The sequence below is a fragment of the Humulus lupulus genome, chromosome 4 (genome assembly GCF_963169125.1).
Source record: "Humulus lupulus chromosome 4, drHumLupu1.1, whole genome shotgun sequence".
NCBI classification, from domain to species: Eukaryota; Viridiplantae; Streptophyta; class Magnoliopsida; order Rosales; family Cannabaceae; genus Humulus; species Humulus lupulus.
In genome coordinates, this window is record NC_084796.1 from 39,571,021 (window position 1) to 39,586,890 (window position 15,870).

The following is a 15,870-nucleotide window of genomic DNA, read 5'->3' on the forward strand; positions in this document are numbered from 1 at the left end:
GTTTTTGGGAATGGGCTGATGTCGTGAGCCCGCTCCGGATCTCCTTCGAGAATTTCCTTGAGCTCCTTTGGGCATCCTCGAGGATTGTTGGGAGCTAGGAGTCGACGTCCTGACCGAACGGTTGTATTGCTGTTGTTCGGCTCTAGGCATTCCTCTGAAGTCTGCCTCTCGATGGTGCGATGAAGGGGTGGAGTTGGCTGCCGTAAGTTTGTCCGAACGGCTATGCCTGGACCGGTTACCCCGGCGAGACTTAGAAGCCTCGCCTTGCCTCTCTCCGACGTTAACGTCGGTTGTGAGAGGGGGTAGTCGGGCCAGCACATCCTTGATCTGCTGGCTAGCTACTGCTAGCTGGCTCCTCAGCTGAGCATTCTCCATTTCCACCGCAGTGTAATAACATGGGTTCGGGTTAGGCGGCCGAGGTGCCGAACTTCCAGTATCATCTTGACCCGTCGGCTGTTTTCCTGGCCGCTGCTGGACTTCAGGAACTTGTTCACCAGGGGTGGCAGTATGATGAGCCTCCTGCCCATCATGTTGCTCTGCCTCGTTACTGTGCCTGGATCGAGTTGTCACCATAGTCGGATGTTTGCGACAGCACTGAATCAGACTTGCTCTCAATGAAAGCACCAAACTGTTGACACGGTTCTTCGCCAACAGGTAATTAAGAAATGAAGAGAAAGGGATTAGTGCTAAATCTGAACCGAAACAGATATAAGATCTTAGAAAAATAAAGAGGTGACACAAGACACGTTTTTTGAGTGGTGCAAAGGTTAAATCCTTCTACTCCACTAGTCAGTATTATTGCTTTATACTGGATATTTGATTACAGGGCCTTTTTTACAATAGAGAATCCAACCCTTATTAAGTCCTAGGGTCTCCATATTTATAGGAGAAGGCACCTGGGAGTTGGTAAGAAGGTCATCACGTGACCTTCTTATCTATCACATCAACTCTTGTGACATTCATGATTAATTCCTAAACCTGACACATAAGTATGGTCAAATCGAAAGGTAAGGAGATAATGGGCCGCACGGCCCAATCCAGTCATGGGTGTCTAAATGCGCACGTTCCTGCTGATATATTCACGTTTACCTTGCGTGTGTTGACTTTACAAAGGGTCATAGCCTCCATACTCAGTTCGTACCGCGAGCTGGATACCTAACTCGACCATAGGCCTTCAGAATCCAGGGTCAAGTCTTGGGCAATCTTGGCGAACCCTTGAGTTTCCTCGAGCTAAGGAGGTACGACCTAATGATAGAAGCTCTGGTCTGTGGGACGTCCACGAGATAATTATGATTAGGCCGCAGCTCGGCTCGCTAACCAGCCCGTGGGAAAAACAGGGCGTACAACGCCGTACTCACTTCATCTGGGTACCACGAAGATGTACCAGGATCTACGGATGTTATATTGGTGGCCTGGGATGAAGAAGGATGTAGTGGAGTACGTAGTCAGATGCTTAACCTGTCAGCAGGTGAAAGCTGAGCATCAGCGACCAGTAGGGTTACTTCAACCTTTGGGTATTCCCAAGTGGAAGTGGGAGGACATTACGATGGACTTCGTGGGCAGTTTACCCAGGACGGTGGGACTTCATGACTCGGTGTGGGTGATAGTAGATAGATACACTAAGTCAGCCCATTTTCTTCCAACAAAGTCGACATATACTGTGGATCAGTATGCTGAGTTGTTCGTGAGGGAGATCGTGCGTCTCCATGGGGTTCATAAGTCTATAGTATCAGACCGGGATCCTATCTTTACTTCCATGTTTTGGAGTGGTTTGCAGAAGGCTATGGGGACTCAGTTGAAGTTTAGCATAGCCTTTCATCCTCAGACTGATGGACAGTCTGAGAGGACGATCCAGGTATTGGAAGATATGCTCAGAACGTGTGTGATCAATTTTGAAGGGTCATGGAGTAAGTATCTTCCGTTGATTGAATTTTCGTATAACAATAGTTACCAATCTACGATTGGAGTGGCTCCCTACGAGATGTTATATGGGAGGAAGTGCAGATCACCCATTCACTGGGATGAGACGGGTGAGAGGAAGTATTTGGGGCCAGATATGGTTCAGAGGACAAGTGAAGTTATAGAGAAGATTCGAGCTAGGATGCTCACCTCACAGAGCAGACAGAAAAGCTACGTTGATTCTAAGCATAGGGACGTGGAGTTCCAGATTGGGGACCACGTGTTTCTTCGAGTCTCACCATTGCGAGGGGTAAGGAGGTTTGGTAAGAAGGGCAAGCTAAGCCCTAGGTTTATCGGACCTTTTGAGATCCTAGAAAGGATTGGTCAGGTGGCTTACAGGTTGGCCTTGCCACCATCATTGTCAGGAGTCCATGATGTATTCCATGTTTCTATGCTCCGGAAGTACGTCTCAGATATGACTCATGTGTTGAGGTATGAAGACTTGGAATTGCAGACAGACTTGGCTTATGAGGAGCAACCGGTCCAGATCTTAGATCGGAAAGATAAAGTACTACGGAATAAGATGATTCCTCTTGTTAAAGTATTGTGGAGGAATAGTAAGGTCGAGGAGGCGACCTGGGATCTTGAGACAGCGATGCGAGATCAATAACCTGAGTTATTCATGTAAATTTTGAGGACGAAATTCTCATTAGGAGGGGATAGTTGTAACGACCCAAATTTACTAATAAGGCTTAAGGGCCTTGATTAGTGTGTCGGGTTGGCATAACTGGATTATATGTGTGATTTAATGATGCATGACTATTTGAATATCTGAGATGCATGACTATGTGTATTAGTATGCATATAGGCCCTGATTAGGTTCGAAGGGCATAATTTTAATTTTGGCATGTTGAGGGCATAACTGTATATATAAGTGATAAATTGTCGAGACCACATTATTATGTGGATATATTTGTAATCTGTGACCTGACACGATCCCAGTGAGCGGTTTAGCGAAAAAGTCACGGCGGGGATTTATACCCGGCTCGGGGCGAGCCTGGGGGTATAAATGGGAATTTACAGAATATATTGGAGTCTCTTTTGATATTGGACAATAATTGGGTATTTGTTAGGTGCCGGGAAGTAAGCGATAAATATTAGAGACACTCGAGGAATTAGTGGGAAATGGGTGAAATGACCAAAATGCCCCTAGGTGGATTAAAAGGCTTAATAAATCATGGGAGGGTATTTTGGTCATTTGGCTTATAAAGGATAGGTATTACTAAGGTTTTATACTTAGTGGAATATGTAGAAGGGGCTGGAATTCTGAAGGAATGAAAAGAAAGGGAATTAGAAGTCTGTTTTTCTCTCCATCGGTTTAGGCTCTTCTCCATCAATTCTTGAGGTCTTTTGGAGCAGAAACTCAGGGAAAGTCAGAGTAAAAGCTTGAGGCTAGAGTCCTTGGTCTGGCTTGAAGAATTGGCAAGGATTTAGTAAGAGCAATCCATTCAGCTGAGGTAAGTTTCTAGGGTCTGCTCTTATGTTTCTGGTTTTGGCTGAGATGATTTTTCTGAATTGAGTTTTTATGGGGAATTAAGGGAATTAAAGCTGAGGATTTGAGGAGGAGAAAGAGAAGGAGGTGTAGAGGCTAGCTTAAGGTCGAATCCCCATTGAAGGTATGAAATTCTAGCTCTAAAATCCTGAGGTTTTAGCTGTTTTGTTGAGTTTCTGAGTTTGAGGTCCAACCATGGTGAATTTTGGGATTTGGAGTGCATGTGCTTGGGTTTTATGTGGTTGGGTCATTTGGGATGAGTTAGACATGTTGATAAGCTTGTTTTTAAGTTTGGTTGAAGTTTGGAAAAGTTTTGGTAAGACTTGGCTCGGGAAAATCGAAGGAGAGAAAAATTGCAGGGTCGCTGTTCTGAGACTAGCACTACAGCGCTAGCCTTTGGGCGTTGTAGCGCTAGGCCATATTATCTGGGACATTTTTGGGCTCTGTTTTTAGTGCTGTAGCGCCCTCCAAAGAGCGCTATAGCGCTACCCTGTTTCCAGAAAGGGGTTTTTGGGTTAATTTCAAGGGTTTTTGCCCGGGGGTTCGGGGTTTGATTCCACCACCCCGTTTGGTGGAATTAGAGCTTCCCGAGGGCTCGAGATTGGTCCCGAGGCTAGGTTTTGGACTTGAATTCTGGTGATGATTCTGATCTATGGTTGTGACTAGGTGTGCGCTAGGGCTCAAGGGGGATCGTCCTTGAGGACTAAAACGAACAAAGCTGCAAATCTAAAGGTAAGAAAACAGCACCCGATTATATGTTTGCAATGGGACTAAGGGCTTCCTATATTTGTATGATGTCATAGATGGTATTACGCTGTGGGACATGTGATAAGCGTCCTAAGGATGCCGTAATTTATATTTGCGCACAGGGCGCGGCTTGGCCACTGGTTGTCGAGGACAGCTTAATATTCACTGAGCTCGGTTTAAGTGGGTCGGAGTCAGTGGGATAAACAGAGGGTGCGGCCTAAGGGCGTTAATCTTGGTTATCATGTGTGGATTGATTATTGATATGGATTGATATACTTGGTATGCTGAATACTTGATTAACATGAATGCTTGAACTGTTGAGTACATGCTTATGCGGTATGAGATATCTGATTGTCTGTTTATTGATTGTGCTTTGTTATTGTGTTTTCTTGCTGGGCCTTGGCTCACGTGTGCTACGTGGTGCAGGTAAAGGCAAAGGCAAGTTGGACCAAACCTGAGATGGAGAGCTGCGGGATTGAATGTACATAGTCAGATGTTCGGTCGCCACGGCCGAGGAGTGGAACAGGACAAAAAAAAAGCTTAACCGTCTGTTTTGCCTTAGAATGGCTAATCATTGTATCTAGATCTTTAATCTTTTGTAAACGGTCTTTAACTTATTACTTTTGGGATCCCATGTAAATAGAAAATGTTTATTTATAAGAAATGCAGCTTTTGAGACCAAAATATTTTAACCCTAGTTCAACTATAGTTTTGGTAACATGTTGATCAAATGACTTGATTAGCAAGTCTTTCACCTTTATAAACACACAGTGTAACGGTCTTGGCTATCCAGAGCGTTACATAAAGTGTCATTGCGTATCTTCAATTTCTTCAATTCTTGACCTTAGATAGCTTGTACGCTGCCGCCACTTCAACATTTCAATCCCGAAAGCCTGGAATGCTCCTAAAACTTCATTTTAACCTCATCTCAGCGAATGCTTTTTCTTCAACCTATGATTCGTAAACTACACTTGCCATCAAAATGTCAGATTTATCATCATAAAATGCAATGTAGAAAATATGATGTAGAGTCATGAAACTAAGTTAAAACTACTGAAAAATGCTATCATAACACCATCTAAGCATGGATAAACTTATCAAATATTAATACAAAAATGACTTTATCATCAACAAATAGAAGCTATTCTAGAAATACTTCTTCCAAGAAGATCTCAAAGGGAAAAGAGGTATGCGATCTCTAATGATTATTTAGTTTACCTTGGAGAAGGAGAATATGATATTGGTCATTTTATGGATCCTAGCTCTTAATAGTCCACAATCTTCTAAATGGATAGAAGCTGTGAATGATGAAATTGACTCCATGAAGAATAATGATGTATGGGAGTTAGTTGAATTACTAGTTGGTTTTAGATCAATAGGTTGTAAGTGGATTTTCAAAACCAAAAAGGACAATAAGGGTCATATTGAAAGGTATAAGGCATGTTTAGTGGTAAAAGGATTTACTCAAAGAGAAAGGTATTGATTACACTGAAACCTTCTCGCTAATCATTCATGATTATTACGACTTTAGTAGCACATTTTGATTTATAATTGCATCAAATGGATGTAAAAATTGCTTTTCTAAATGGAGAATTAAGTGAGCAAGTCTATATGTCTCAACCTGAAGGTTTCAAGGAAAGTGGAAAGGAGAATTTGGTTTGAAAATTGAAACGATCTATTTATGGTCTCAAACAGGCATCTCATCAATGGTGCTTGAAGTTTGATAAGGTTGGACATCGTTTGATTTCATAGAGAACAAGTTTGATCAATGTATCTATATGAAGATCAGTGGGAGTCGTTATATCTTTCATGTTCTTTATGTGGACGTTATTTTACTTGCAAGTAGTGATTTAACATTACTAAATGAGACCGAACTATCCTTGTCTACAAAATTTGATATGAAGGATCTTGGAGAAGCGTCTTTTGTTTTTGGGATTGAGATTCATCGTGACAAGAATAGAAAAGTACTTGGCTTATCTCAAGAAGCTTACATTAATCGTGTGCTCAAAAGGTTCAACAAGAATCTATGTAAGCCTGGTTCTGCCTCTATTCTGAAAAGGGACAAGTTTAGTAAGCAACAATGTCCTAAGAACGACTTGGACAGAGAAGCAATGAAAAACATCCCATATGCAAGTGTAGTAGGGAGTTTGATGTATGCTCAGGTTTGCACTAAACCCGATATTGCTTTTGTAGTCAATGTTCGTGGGAGATATTTATTTGATCCTGAACATGATCATTGGGTTGCAGCCAAGAAAGTTATCGGATATTTGCAAAGAACCAAGAATTTTATGCTTGTGTATAAGCATGTTGAGAGTCTCTCAGTTGTTGGTTATACAGATTCAGATTTGGTGGTTTTGTGGATGATTTAAAGTCAACTTCTGGATATATTTTCACTTTGGCTGGTGTAGCTATTTCTTGGAAAAGTGTTAAAAAGACTTTGATTACATCATCTACTATGTATGCTGAGTTTGTAGCATGTTATGGGGAATCTTTACAAGCTTTGTGGTTAAAGAATCTGATTTCAGATATACGAGTAGTTGATTCTATTTTCTTACCTATGCTGATCTATTGTGATAATAGCGCTGTCGTTTTCTTTTCAAAGAATAATAAGATCAGCAGTGCTTCAAAGCATATGAAGATAAAATATCTTACTGTCAGAGACTTAGTCAAGAAAGGAAACATTGTTATAGAAAATTGTAAGACAGAGTTGATGTTAGCAAATCCTCTCACAAAAGGATTAAGTGCCTCATTGTTTAATAAACATGTTGTTGATGTGGACATTTTAGAATCTTTTGATCTTTTGGGTTAGTGAGAGTTTTCTTTTTTTGTTTCTTTTGGTTGTTAGAAATCATGATCTTTTGTAATTTTCTAATTTAAGTTATGAACTACATTTTGTGTTTCAATATTTAGTTATTGAATGGTTATATTTTCAATTATGTTTTGTTATATTCTCGAGAATAATTGAAATGCAAGCATTTGGTTCATATTGTTGTGATTATTGTCTTTTGAGTTTATTAGCTTAATGGCAATGATATCATATTTGCTTAATTTTTTTTAAGCATATTTAATGATATTACATTGTCTTATTTATTAAGCAGTGGTAATGGTTAATTTCACTGGCTTATTTATTAAGCGTCACGACATCAGTGAAATTGAGGATTGATAAGGAGATTATGTATTTTATTGATCGCATGCCAAATATAATTCCTTGCCACACTACTAGACTTGTCGAACATGTCGGTTTGGTTATTGGTATTTGTGATTATGAATATCTTTTGTTGATTAAGAAACAAAGTGATTGTCATAGTTCAATATCAATGATTAAACTGGACCGGTTGTTTGAGATGCTATCAAAGAACTATTGTTTTAAAAGTGGCTACAAATGTTTTCTTGTTATTCAACCCATGAGTCGTTTTCAAATAAAATTATTTTAACATATATATGTATTAAAAAAATTAATGTAGCCCAAGTGCGAGAATATAAGACTTTTATTTGGGCTTACATTAACATTGTAATTGTTTTATTAAAATATGGGTTGTTAGATAGTTCTTTGTTGTATTAGCCCATATAATTAGTGATCTATAGTTAATGGGCTTAGCATCTGTGTGAAGTATAGTTGAAGCTGAAGTGTGTGCTTTCTAGTTGACTGAAGCCTTTGATGAGGAGGCCCAGTCCAACTAGGGTAATGTAGCCCCCCCCCCCCCCCCAACTCTATAAATACATATTGTCTCATCACAATTGTATGGTAGTATTTGGTTGATCTATTTGATCTGCTTCTGATTTAGAGATCTAGGGAGAAAGACTTAGTTGGTTAGTATTGCACTACCAAATCTCAGTTATTGCTATGGAAGAATCAGGTATGTGTTCTTAATTATTTTTTCAATTTCTCATTGTATTATAATTTATATACAATCTTGTATCCTGGTGTTTTATGAATTTCTAACACCCACCCCATTCAAAGCTTCAATCCCCACAACCCACTTACTAAAACAAACAGAATGATTCATCAAATAAAATTATTTACAGTAACTCAGAAAAAAAATATACAATCTCGTTAAAAAAACACCCACCACAATCCTGCTCGCATGTGCTAGGTTCTTGGCTTGCATTGGCTACTTGCCTAGCTCATGGTGGCTAGGTACCTCAGGCGTGTCTGCATCGGCCCAATGGTAGTGGAGGGGGATGGAGATCGACACCTTAGTTAGTTTGATGAAGTTTTTATTCTAGCAAAAAAAATATTGTTAGTTTAAAGTTAAATGTGCTTTTAATCTTTGTTTCTATAATTTTATTTAATTTTATGTTTTGTTTCTTTAATAAAAAATTGATTTTTTTTCAATTGTTATTAGGGAATGGTTGTGGTATGACCATTTTTTTTATGCACCAATATATATTATAGCTGATTTTTTTAGAGAGCGTGAATAAGTTATAACCCGATTTTTTTTATATGACAAGAATATATATTATAGCTATTTAGAACCTCCTACACTTTAACTGAAAAATTCCAAATAATTTACTATGTCAAAAACATTGTTCGAAGAGCATATTGTACAAGTGCATTTTTTTATACGTGTATGAAACAAACTGTTTTGAACCATGTTTTCGGTACAGTAAACTATTTATAATTTTATGAAATCGTGTAGAAAATTCTAAACAAATACAATATATACTGTCATATAAAAAAATTTGAGTTATAACTTATCCACGTGTAAAAAATAGGAATTAGTCGCACCAGTGCGTCTAAAAAGTGGTCCTACCACAATCTTTCCCAACATTTTTATGTTATAAATTATTTAAAACTTTCTTTTAATTTTATTAATTAGAAATCTATTTTTTTGTTTAATTTTTAGGTGTTTAATAAATTTTTAGTTTATTTTAAATATATTTTAATTAATTTTAAAAATATTCAAAAATTAAAATTATATTTGGGCCAATCTAAGGCTATACCATATGTCTCCTACCCCACATAGATATTTGTCAATTTTAACTACTAAACGAAAAAAATTTACAGAGTAGAAAGTATTTTTCTTATCAATTTTGTTTTTTATAGATAGTTAACCGCAATAAATAAAATTAAATAACTAATTTAGCCGCAATTATCATTTTTAGAAAATGTTATGTCGCAATGTAAAATATGATACGTTCATAATATACTGACTGTTAATATAATGTCCTTTAAACTTATTAATGTAAAAAAAAACTCTAAAATATATTTATTTAATTCATATAAATTAGATAAATACAATAAAATAAAATAAATAATTCCGTAATAAAAATAATTACAAAATTAAAAGATATAATTTCATTTAATTATAATTTAATGGGGTGTATTTTGGAGTATCCATCAAAATCTTAGTACTGAAAATTATATAGTCTGTTATTAAAAAAATTAAAAAATGTAAAATTATATATGATAATTAGCTAACATGTAAGAATATAATATAGTATAAATAAATCGTTTATTTTATTACCATTTATATACTTATGAAATTTTAGTATGATGTACTTTTCTATTGAAGTATTAATGAAAGTGGTCGTGTATGTAAATTGTAAAGGTAATATTTTCATTTTAACTAGTGTTATTTATTTTTCTCTGCATTTTAAATGGGTGCTTTTTTCTTTTCATTTTTTTCTAAAGTGAAATGTAATTTCCATTAAGAGGTAAATATATAAGACATAGTCCAAATACAAATCTCCTAACAATTGCGTGGTCCAGCCTCTCTCTCTCTCTCCATGGTGAGAAGGAAGAAGTCTGTGCACAAGCTTGCTAGAGTGATTGATTCAGAGCTTCCTTCATCCAATGCTCAGATTGTAGAGGAAGAAAGAACGGGATTGGAGGCAGAAGTGACTGAGGAGAAGAGTGTGGATCCTCTGCTCCTGGATCTTGTGCCTCAAGATGACATTGCTGAGAAATCTCGCTCAGCCTCCTGGGCAGATGAAGTAGAAGGGCAGTCTTTCCAAGACTCGGCCAAAGAAAACTGGTCTAAGTTAAGGAATCCCTTCCTAATTTTGGATATACGAGGCTTCATTTTCAGGACCCGATCCAACAAGATGGTAAGCTGATGGCTCAATTGGATATCGATGAGATTGAAGTGGAGGCGTCATTCTGGAAATCTGCCCTGATTTGCATGGTTATTGGGGCAAATCCACCTCTGGCTGTGTTTGAAGGGTTTATCAGAAGAATTTGGGGTAACCTTAGCATTGATCGTGTGGCCCGGATGAATTCTGGATTCACAACAGCCAAGTTTCGAGATGAGGCAACTAGGGATATGGTGCTGGAATCTGGAGTGATTCATTTTGACAAGAAGCCAGTAATACTTCGGCTTTGGTCATCAGATGTTGAGTCTATAAGGTCAGTAAAATCTGTCCCTGTTTGGATTCGATTACTTGGTCTCGGGCTGCAATATTGGGGTGTTAATTGTTTGAGTGCTCTAGTTATCACAATTGGCACTCCTATCATGGTGGACAAGGTCACAAAAGCTAGAACTATGATCAAATTTGCTAGAATCTTAGTTGATATGGAAATTGCTGAACATCTCCCAATGCATATCCATTATCTAAATGAGAGAGGTCAGATTATGGAGCAACCCATTGAGTATGAGTGGCTAGCAACTAAGTGTTCTAGTTGTAAGAAGTTGGGTCATTCTGCTGCTATCTGTAAGCATGCCCCAACTGCTATAAAGAAGATCACAGAGACTTCAAACCAGGCTAGTCCAACTGATAATAAAGCAAGTGATACTGCTGCTGATGCCCAGAATAACAGCTCCCAGAATAAGCAAGAATCTCTTGAGGTGCCTAGGCATGTTGATGCTCTACCAGTACCTAGTGGATCCAAATGGGTTACCCCTCGAAAGTCTGGGATGAAGAAACTTGTTGATAATCCACAACTTGATCTGCATAGGAACTCTTTCAGTATTCTGCAGGCAAACCAGCAGTAAGCGGCTGACCTATCTCTTCCCATTGGACTGAATGGACTGCAACAACATATTGAGTTGGAACGTTAGGGGTTTAAACAATAAGAATAAATAGCAAGCAGTTCTTGATGTTTGCAGGATGAATAAAATTGGTCTTGGAGCTCTGATTGAAACAAAATTAAAAGGGGACAGAATAAGGGATCTTATGAACTCTTCGTTTGCTGGTTGGAAGTTTTATAGTACTTCTGTGGTGGAGGGGCGTATTTTGCTTATCTGGAAAGCTCACATGGTGAAGGTTGAAATTATTCAGGAAACTGCTCAGCTACTACACTATAGAGTTAATTTGATTGGTGTGAACTTGGCTTATTGCCTCTCGGTTGTCTATGGTTCTAATCAATTGGAGACAAGGAAATATTTATGGTCTGACTTAGCTACTATTCAAAGACCGATTACCCCTTGGATTATTATGGGAGACTTTAATGTTGTCTTCCATGTTGATGATCGTCTTGGTGGAAGACCTATTTCTGTTAAAGAGATGGAGGATGCTCGTCAATGGTTGGCTTTGGGAGAGGCAACTGAAATGAAGACTTTGGGTCCTAAATACACATGGACTAATAAACAAGATGGAGGAGCTCAGATTTTCTCTAAATTGGATAGAGCTTTCTCTAATGAAAGTTGGATTGATGTCTTCCCGTTAGCTGTAACATATGCTCAATGGGATGTGGTTTCTGACCATTGCTATTTGCTGATTAAACAGGGGGATTTCTGTAGTTTGGGAGTGAAACCTTTTCGGTTATATAATATGTGGGCAGTTCATGACAAATTCGGGAAAATTGTTCTTCACAACTGGTCTCTTCCTTTAGAGGGGCAAGGATTGTTTCGCCTTGTTGGAAAACTCACAAGGCTTAAGCATGTTCTCAAAAAGTTCAATTGGTTATGGGTGATGTTGCTTGTAATTATGAGGAGAGCAAATCTAAATACCAGCAGTGTAACGACCCAAATTTGCTAATAAGGCTTAGGGACTTGATTAGCGTGCCTGGAGGGCAATAAATGATTTAATATGTTAATATGTAAATTTATGTGAATATGTGATAGAGATGCATGTTTAGTTGAATTAAATATGCATGTGGGCCCCGCTTGGATATTAGGGGTATGTTTGTGATTTTAGCCCGTTGAGGGTATAAATGTGATAAATGCGATATGTATGTGATTTATCTGTGCAGCACGAACCGAGACAGTCCTGGGGAGCGGTTAGCCAGAAAGTCACAACGGGGTTGAGAATCCGACTCAGGGTGAGTCAAGGGGTATTTTGGGTATTAGATGTATTATGGGGTTATCGTGTTATGGAAATAAATATACGAAGATATATTTGAGGTTAGAATGTCTAGGAGGGAATATTGGGGAAATTTACCATTTTTCCCTCGGGGACGTTTTGGTACCCCGAGCCTTGAGGTAACCCTATAGACTTAAGTTAAATAAAACAGAACTTAGAATTGTTTAGAACATTTAGAAACCGACTCCTTCTCTCTATCTTGAAGTGGTCTTCTTTCCTTTGCAAGCTTAAGGAAAATCTTGGTGAAGATAGCTAGAAGCTAAGGGAATTCAGCTGGGAAAATCTTTGGAGCTAGAAGCCTGAGGCTTAAGGACCAAATTCAGAGACTAAGTTCAGCAAGGGTAAGCTTTAAATGACAAGGTTTTAGCTTGAATTTTCTGCTGGTTTTTTAGAATATGCATGTAGTTGGGTGAAGGATTGATTTTGGGTTTCATGAGGTTTTTGGTTTAAGTTCTTGTTAGGTTTTGCTACTGAGATTGTCTTAAGACTTCTGTGATTAATGTTTGGATTGCTAGGTTGATTTTTAAGGATGATTGGCTGGGTTTTAGAAGAGAAAATTGAGGATTTTTTTGGGTTCGAAGGGTCGGGCTGCGGCATTGTTCTTGCTGAGCCGCGGCCCTCCGAAGCATTTGGGTGGCCTGGAAGAAGGGCGGGCCGCGGTATGCCTTAGCTAGGGCCACGGCGCGCATGCCCTGTTTTGGGTGTGCTTCGAGTTTGGGGGCGGACCGTGGCATGGCCTCATAGGATCGTGACTCTTAGTGCCATTTTGTGCTTTTAAGTGTGTTTAGGCTTGGGAACTCAAAGGTTAAGGCTCGGGATGGATTTTATCACCCGGATTGATAGAATTCAAGGTCCCGGAGATTAGAGTTATGGCTCAAAGTTATTTAATGGATTAGAACTTGATGGATGAATATTGTTAATGCGTTGTGACTAGGGTTTCGACGAGGCTCAAGTTAAGGGATTGTGCTCGGGATATCGGTGCTCGGAAAGCTTGGGATGCAGGTAAGAAAACCATTGTTCCCATAGAGCTTGTATGCAGGGCTGAGCCCCAATATGTCTGAATTGTAGGGCGTAGCCCTTTGATTGAATTTGTTAGTGTTCAGTATATGTTTATTATGCTATGAATGCAATTGTGTAAATGTTCGGCAAGAGCCGGGAATGGCGCAGGCCGAGGTTGATAGGGGCCGGGAACGAAAAAGGGCCTAGAACGGTGTTGGGCACGTTGAGTGCAAGGCCGAGTATGGCAAGGGGCCGAGAGCAGTGTTGAGCACGTGGAGTGCGAGTTTCTAGGGCGAGACCCTAAAGGATACCTGGGATATCCTCACGGTGTGGACCGCGAACCCAGGGCCTGGTAGAGCGCCTGGGACGGCATGGCCGTATGTGTTTTAGCCTATTGATGGCATGTTTGTATGCTATGAGTTTGTTATGCATATGTTTTCTGCTTGTGAGGGTTTTCTTGCTGGGCTTCGGCTCACGGGTGCTCTGTGGTGCAAGTAAGGGCAAGGGAAGGGTCAACCAACCATGAGCACGGAGAGCGTGAAGCGGCGCGTACATGTTTGGCCTGCCTGGCTGCCACAGCCAGTGATTTTGAGAAATGATTGTATTAAAACCTAGATTTTTTCGTCTAGTCGACTTAGTTTGTACGTATATGTTGTAAATATTTCTAAACAGTATTTTGGGATCCCAAGTGTCGAACACTTTATGATTTTCAGTAAATGGAATTAATTTTAAAGTTTATAACTCTGTTTATGGCTTAATTACACTTTCTGACCTAAAATTTCGATTAGCGAGTTGAATGCACATTTTAAACTCACTTAGTAACGGCTCTAAGGAAGTAAGGCGTTACAAGCAGGCCCAAAGTGCTCTATGTTCTGATCCTTTAAATGTTGAGTTACTGTCAAAAGAAAAAGATGCGCAGCAGGATTACTTCAGGCATGAGAAGGTTTATGCTAGTTTTCTTCGTCAAAAAAGCAAGATTACTTGGCTCAGGTTTGGTGATGAAAATTCCTCATTTTTTCATGCTAGCTTGAAACAGAGGCAAACTTCTAATCGCATTATTTCGTATATTGATGATAATGGCTGTTTTGTGGATAATTATGCTAAGGTTGTTGATCATTATTTTTACCACTTTAAGAATCATTTGGGAAATACTAGCAGGGCTACAGGTCAAATTGATCCCGATTGTATTAAATATGGTCATGTACTGAGTTTAGATGACCAGCTGCACTTAATAAAGCCTTTTACTTACCAAGAAGTTCGCTCAGCTATGTTTAGTATTAATTCAGTCAAAAGTCCTGGCCTGGATGGCTATGGAGCGGGATTCTTCAAAGCTCTTTGGAAGGATATAGGCAAGGAAGTTTCTGTGGCTGTTTTAGACTTCTTTACCTCAGGCAGAATTTCCCTGTTGCTTAATGATACTATCCTATCTCTCATCCCGAAAGTAGACCAGCCATCAAATTCTACTGAATACAGACCTATAGCTTATTGCAACTCTATTTACAAATGCATTTCGAAAATGCTTTGCAACCGGCTGGCAGCGGTTCTTCCTTCTCTAATTAATCTAAATTAGGGAGCCTTTATAAAACAGAGATCCTTGGCTTAGAATGTCCTCATTTTTCAAGATCTGATAAAAGGATACAATAGGAAGAATAGTTCGCCTCGTTGTGCTATGAAGTTAGACTTGAGCAAGGCTTATGATACTATTGACTGGGATTTCTTGGAAAATTTACTCAATATGCTATGTTTTCCAAGTCGGTTCATTTATTGGATTATGGTATGCTTGAGGGAATCATCTTATTCTCTGGTTCTAAATGGAAGGATTCAAGGGAAGTTCAAGGGTGGAAAGGGGCTTCGGCAGGGAGATTCCATCTCTCCTTTATTATTTGTCATAGTGATGGAGTATCTCACTCGCATTCTGATCAAGACTTCCAAGGATAACCGGTTCAGGTTTCATCCTTTGTGTAAGTATTTGAATCGTATTAATCTTTGTTTTGCTGATGACCTCATTATCTTTTGCAAAGGTACCACTTCCTCTATTCAAGTCCTTATTGAGGCGTTTGCTGAGTTTGGTTATTCTTCGGGTCTAAAGATTAATTATTCCAAATCTCATATATACTTTGGAGGTGTTTCAGCTGAGGTCAAAATGAGAATATTGGTCTATTCGCAGCTTGTTGAGGGTACTTTCCCACTGAAAATCTTGGGGTTCCCCTTCAACCCACCAAATGGAAATCAGCAGACTGTGATATTATTTTTAAGAAGATTCAGATGCGGCTCAATGTATGGTCCAGCCGCCATCTCTCTTATGCAGGTAGAGTCCAACTTATTCATTTGATTCTTCTGGGTATTCGGAATTATTGGATGAGTATATTCATGCTTCCTCGGAGTGTTGTGAAGGATATTGATAAAGTTTGCCGTCAGTGTCTTTGGGG

The 15,870-nt window shown here is 39.1% G+C and overlaps 1 protein-coding gene across 1 annotated transcript; it reads left to right on the top strand.

The window, feature by feature from the left end:
* Positions 1-6,653: 6,653 nt before the first annotated feature.
* Positions 6,654-15,011, top strand: LOC133832098 (uncharacterized). The gene is made up of 5 exons (XM_062262482.1): positions 6,654-7,002; positions 9,912-10,135; positions 10,231-11,129; positions 11,248-12,061; positions 14,274-15,011. Exons 1-5 carry the CDS (start codon positions 6,654-6,656, stop codon positions 15,009-15,011), a joined length of 3,024 nt encoding a protein of 1,007 aa, XP_062118466.1.
* The last annotated feature ends 859 nt before the right edge of the window (positions 15,012-15,870 follow it).

Excerpts from the sequence above, each read along its gene's own strand:
- LOC133832098 (XM_062262482.1), top strand. The coding sequence starts at position 6,654 with ATGTATGCTGAGTTTGTAGCATGTTATGGGGAATCTTTACAAGCTTTG. Across the intron at positions 7,003-9,911 it reads AGAATCTTTTGATCTTTTGG|CCTCTCTCTCTCTCTCCATG; the intron begins GTTAGTGAGAGT and ends TGCGTGGTCCAG. Across the intron at positions 11,130-11,247 it reads ATTCTGCAGGCAAACCAGCA|GATGAATAAAATTGGTCTTG; the intron begins GTAAGCGGCTGA and ends TGATGTTTGCAG.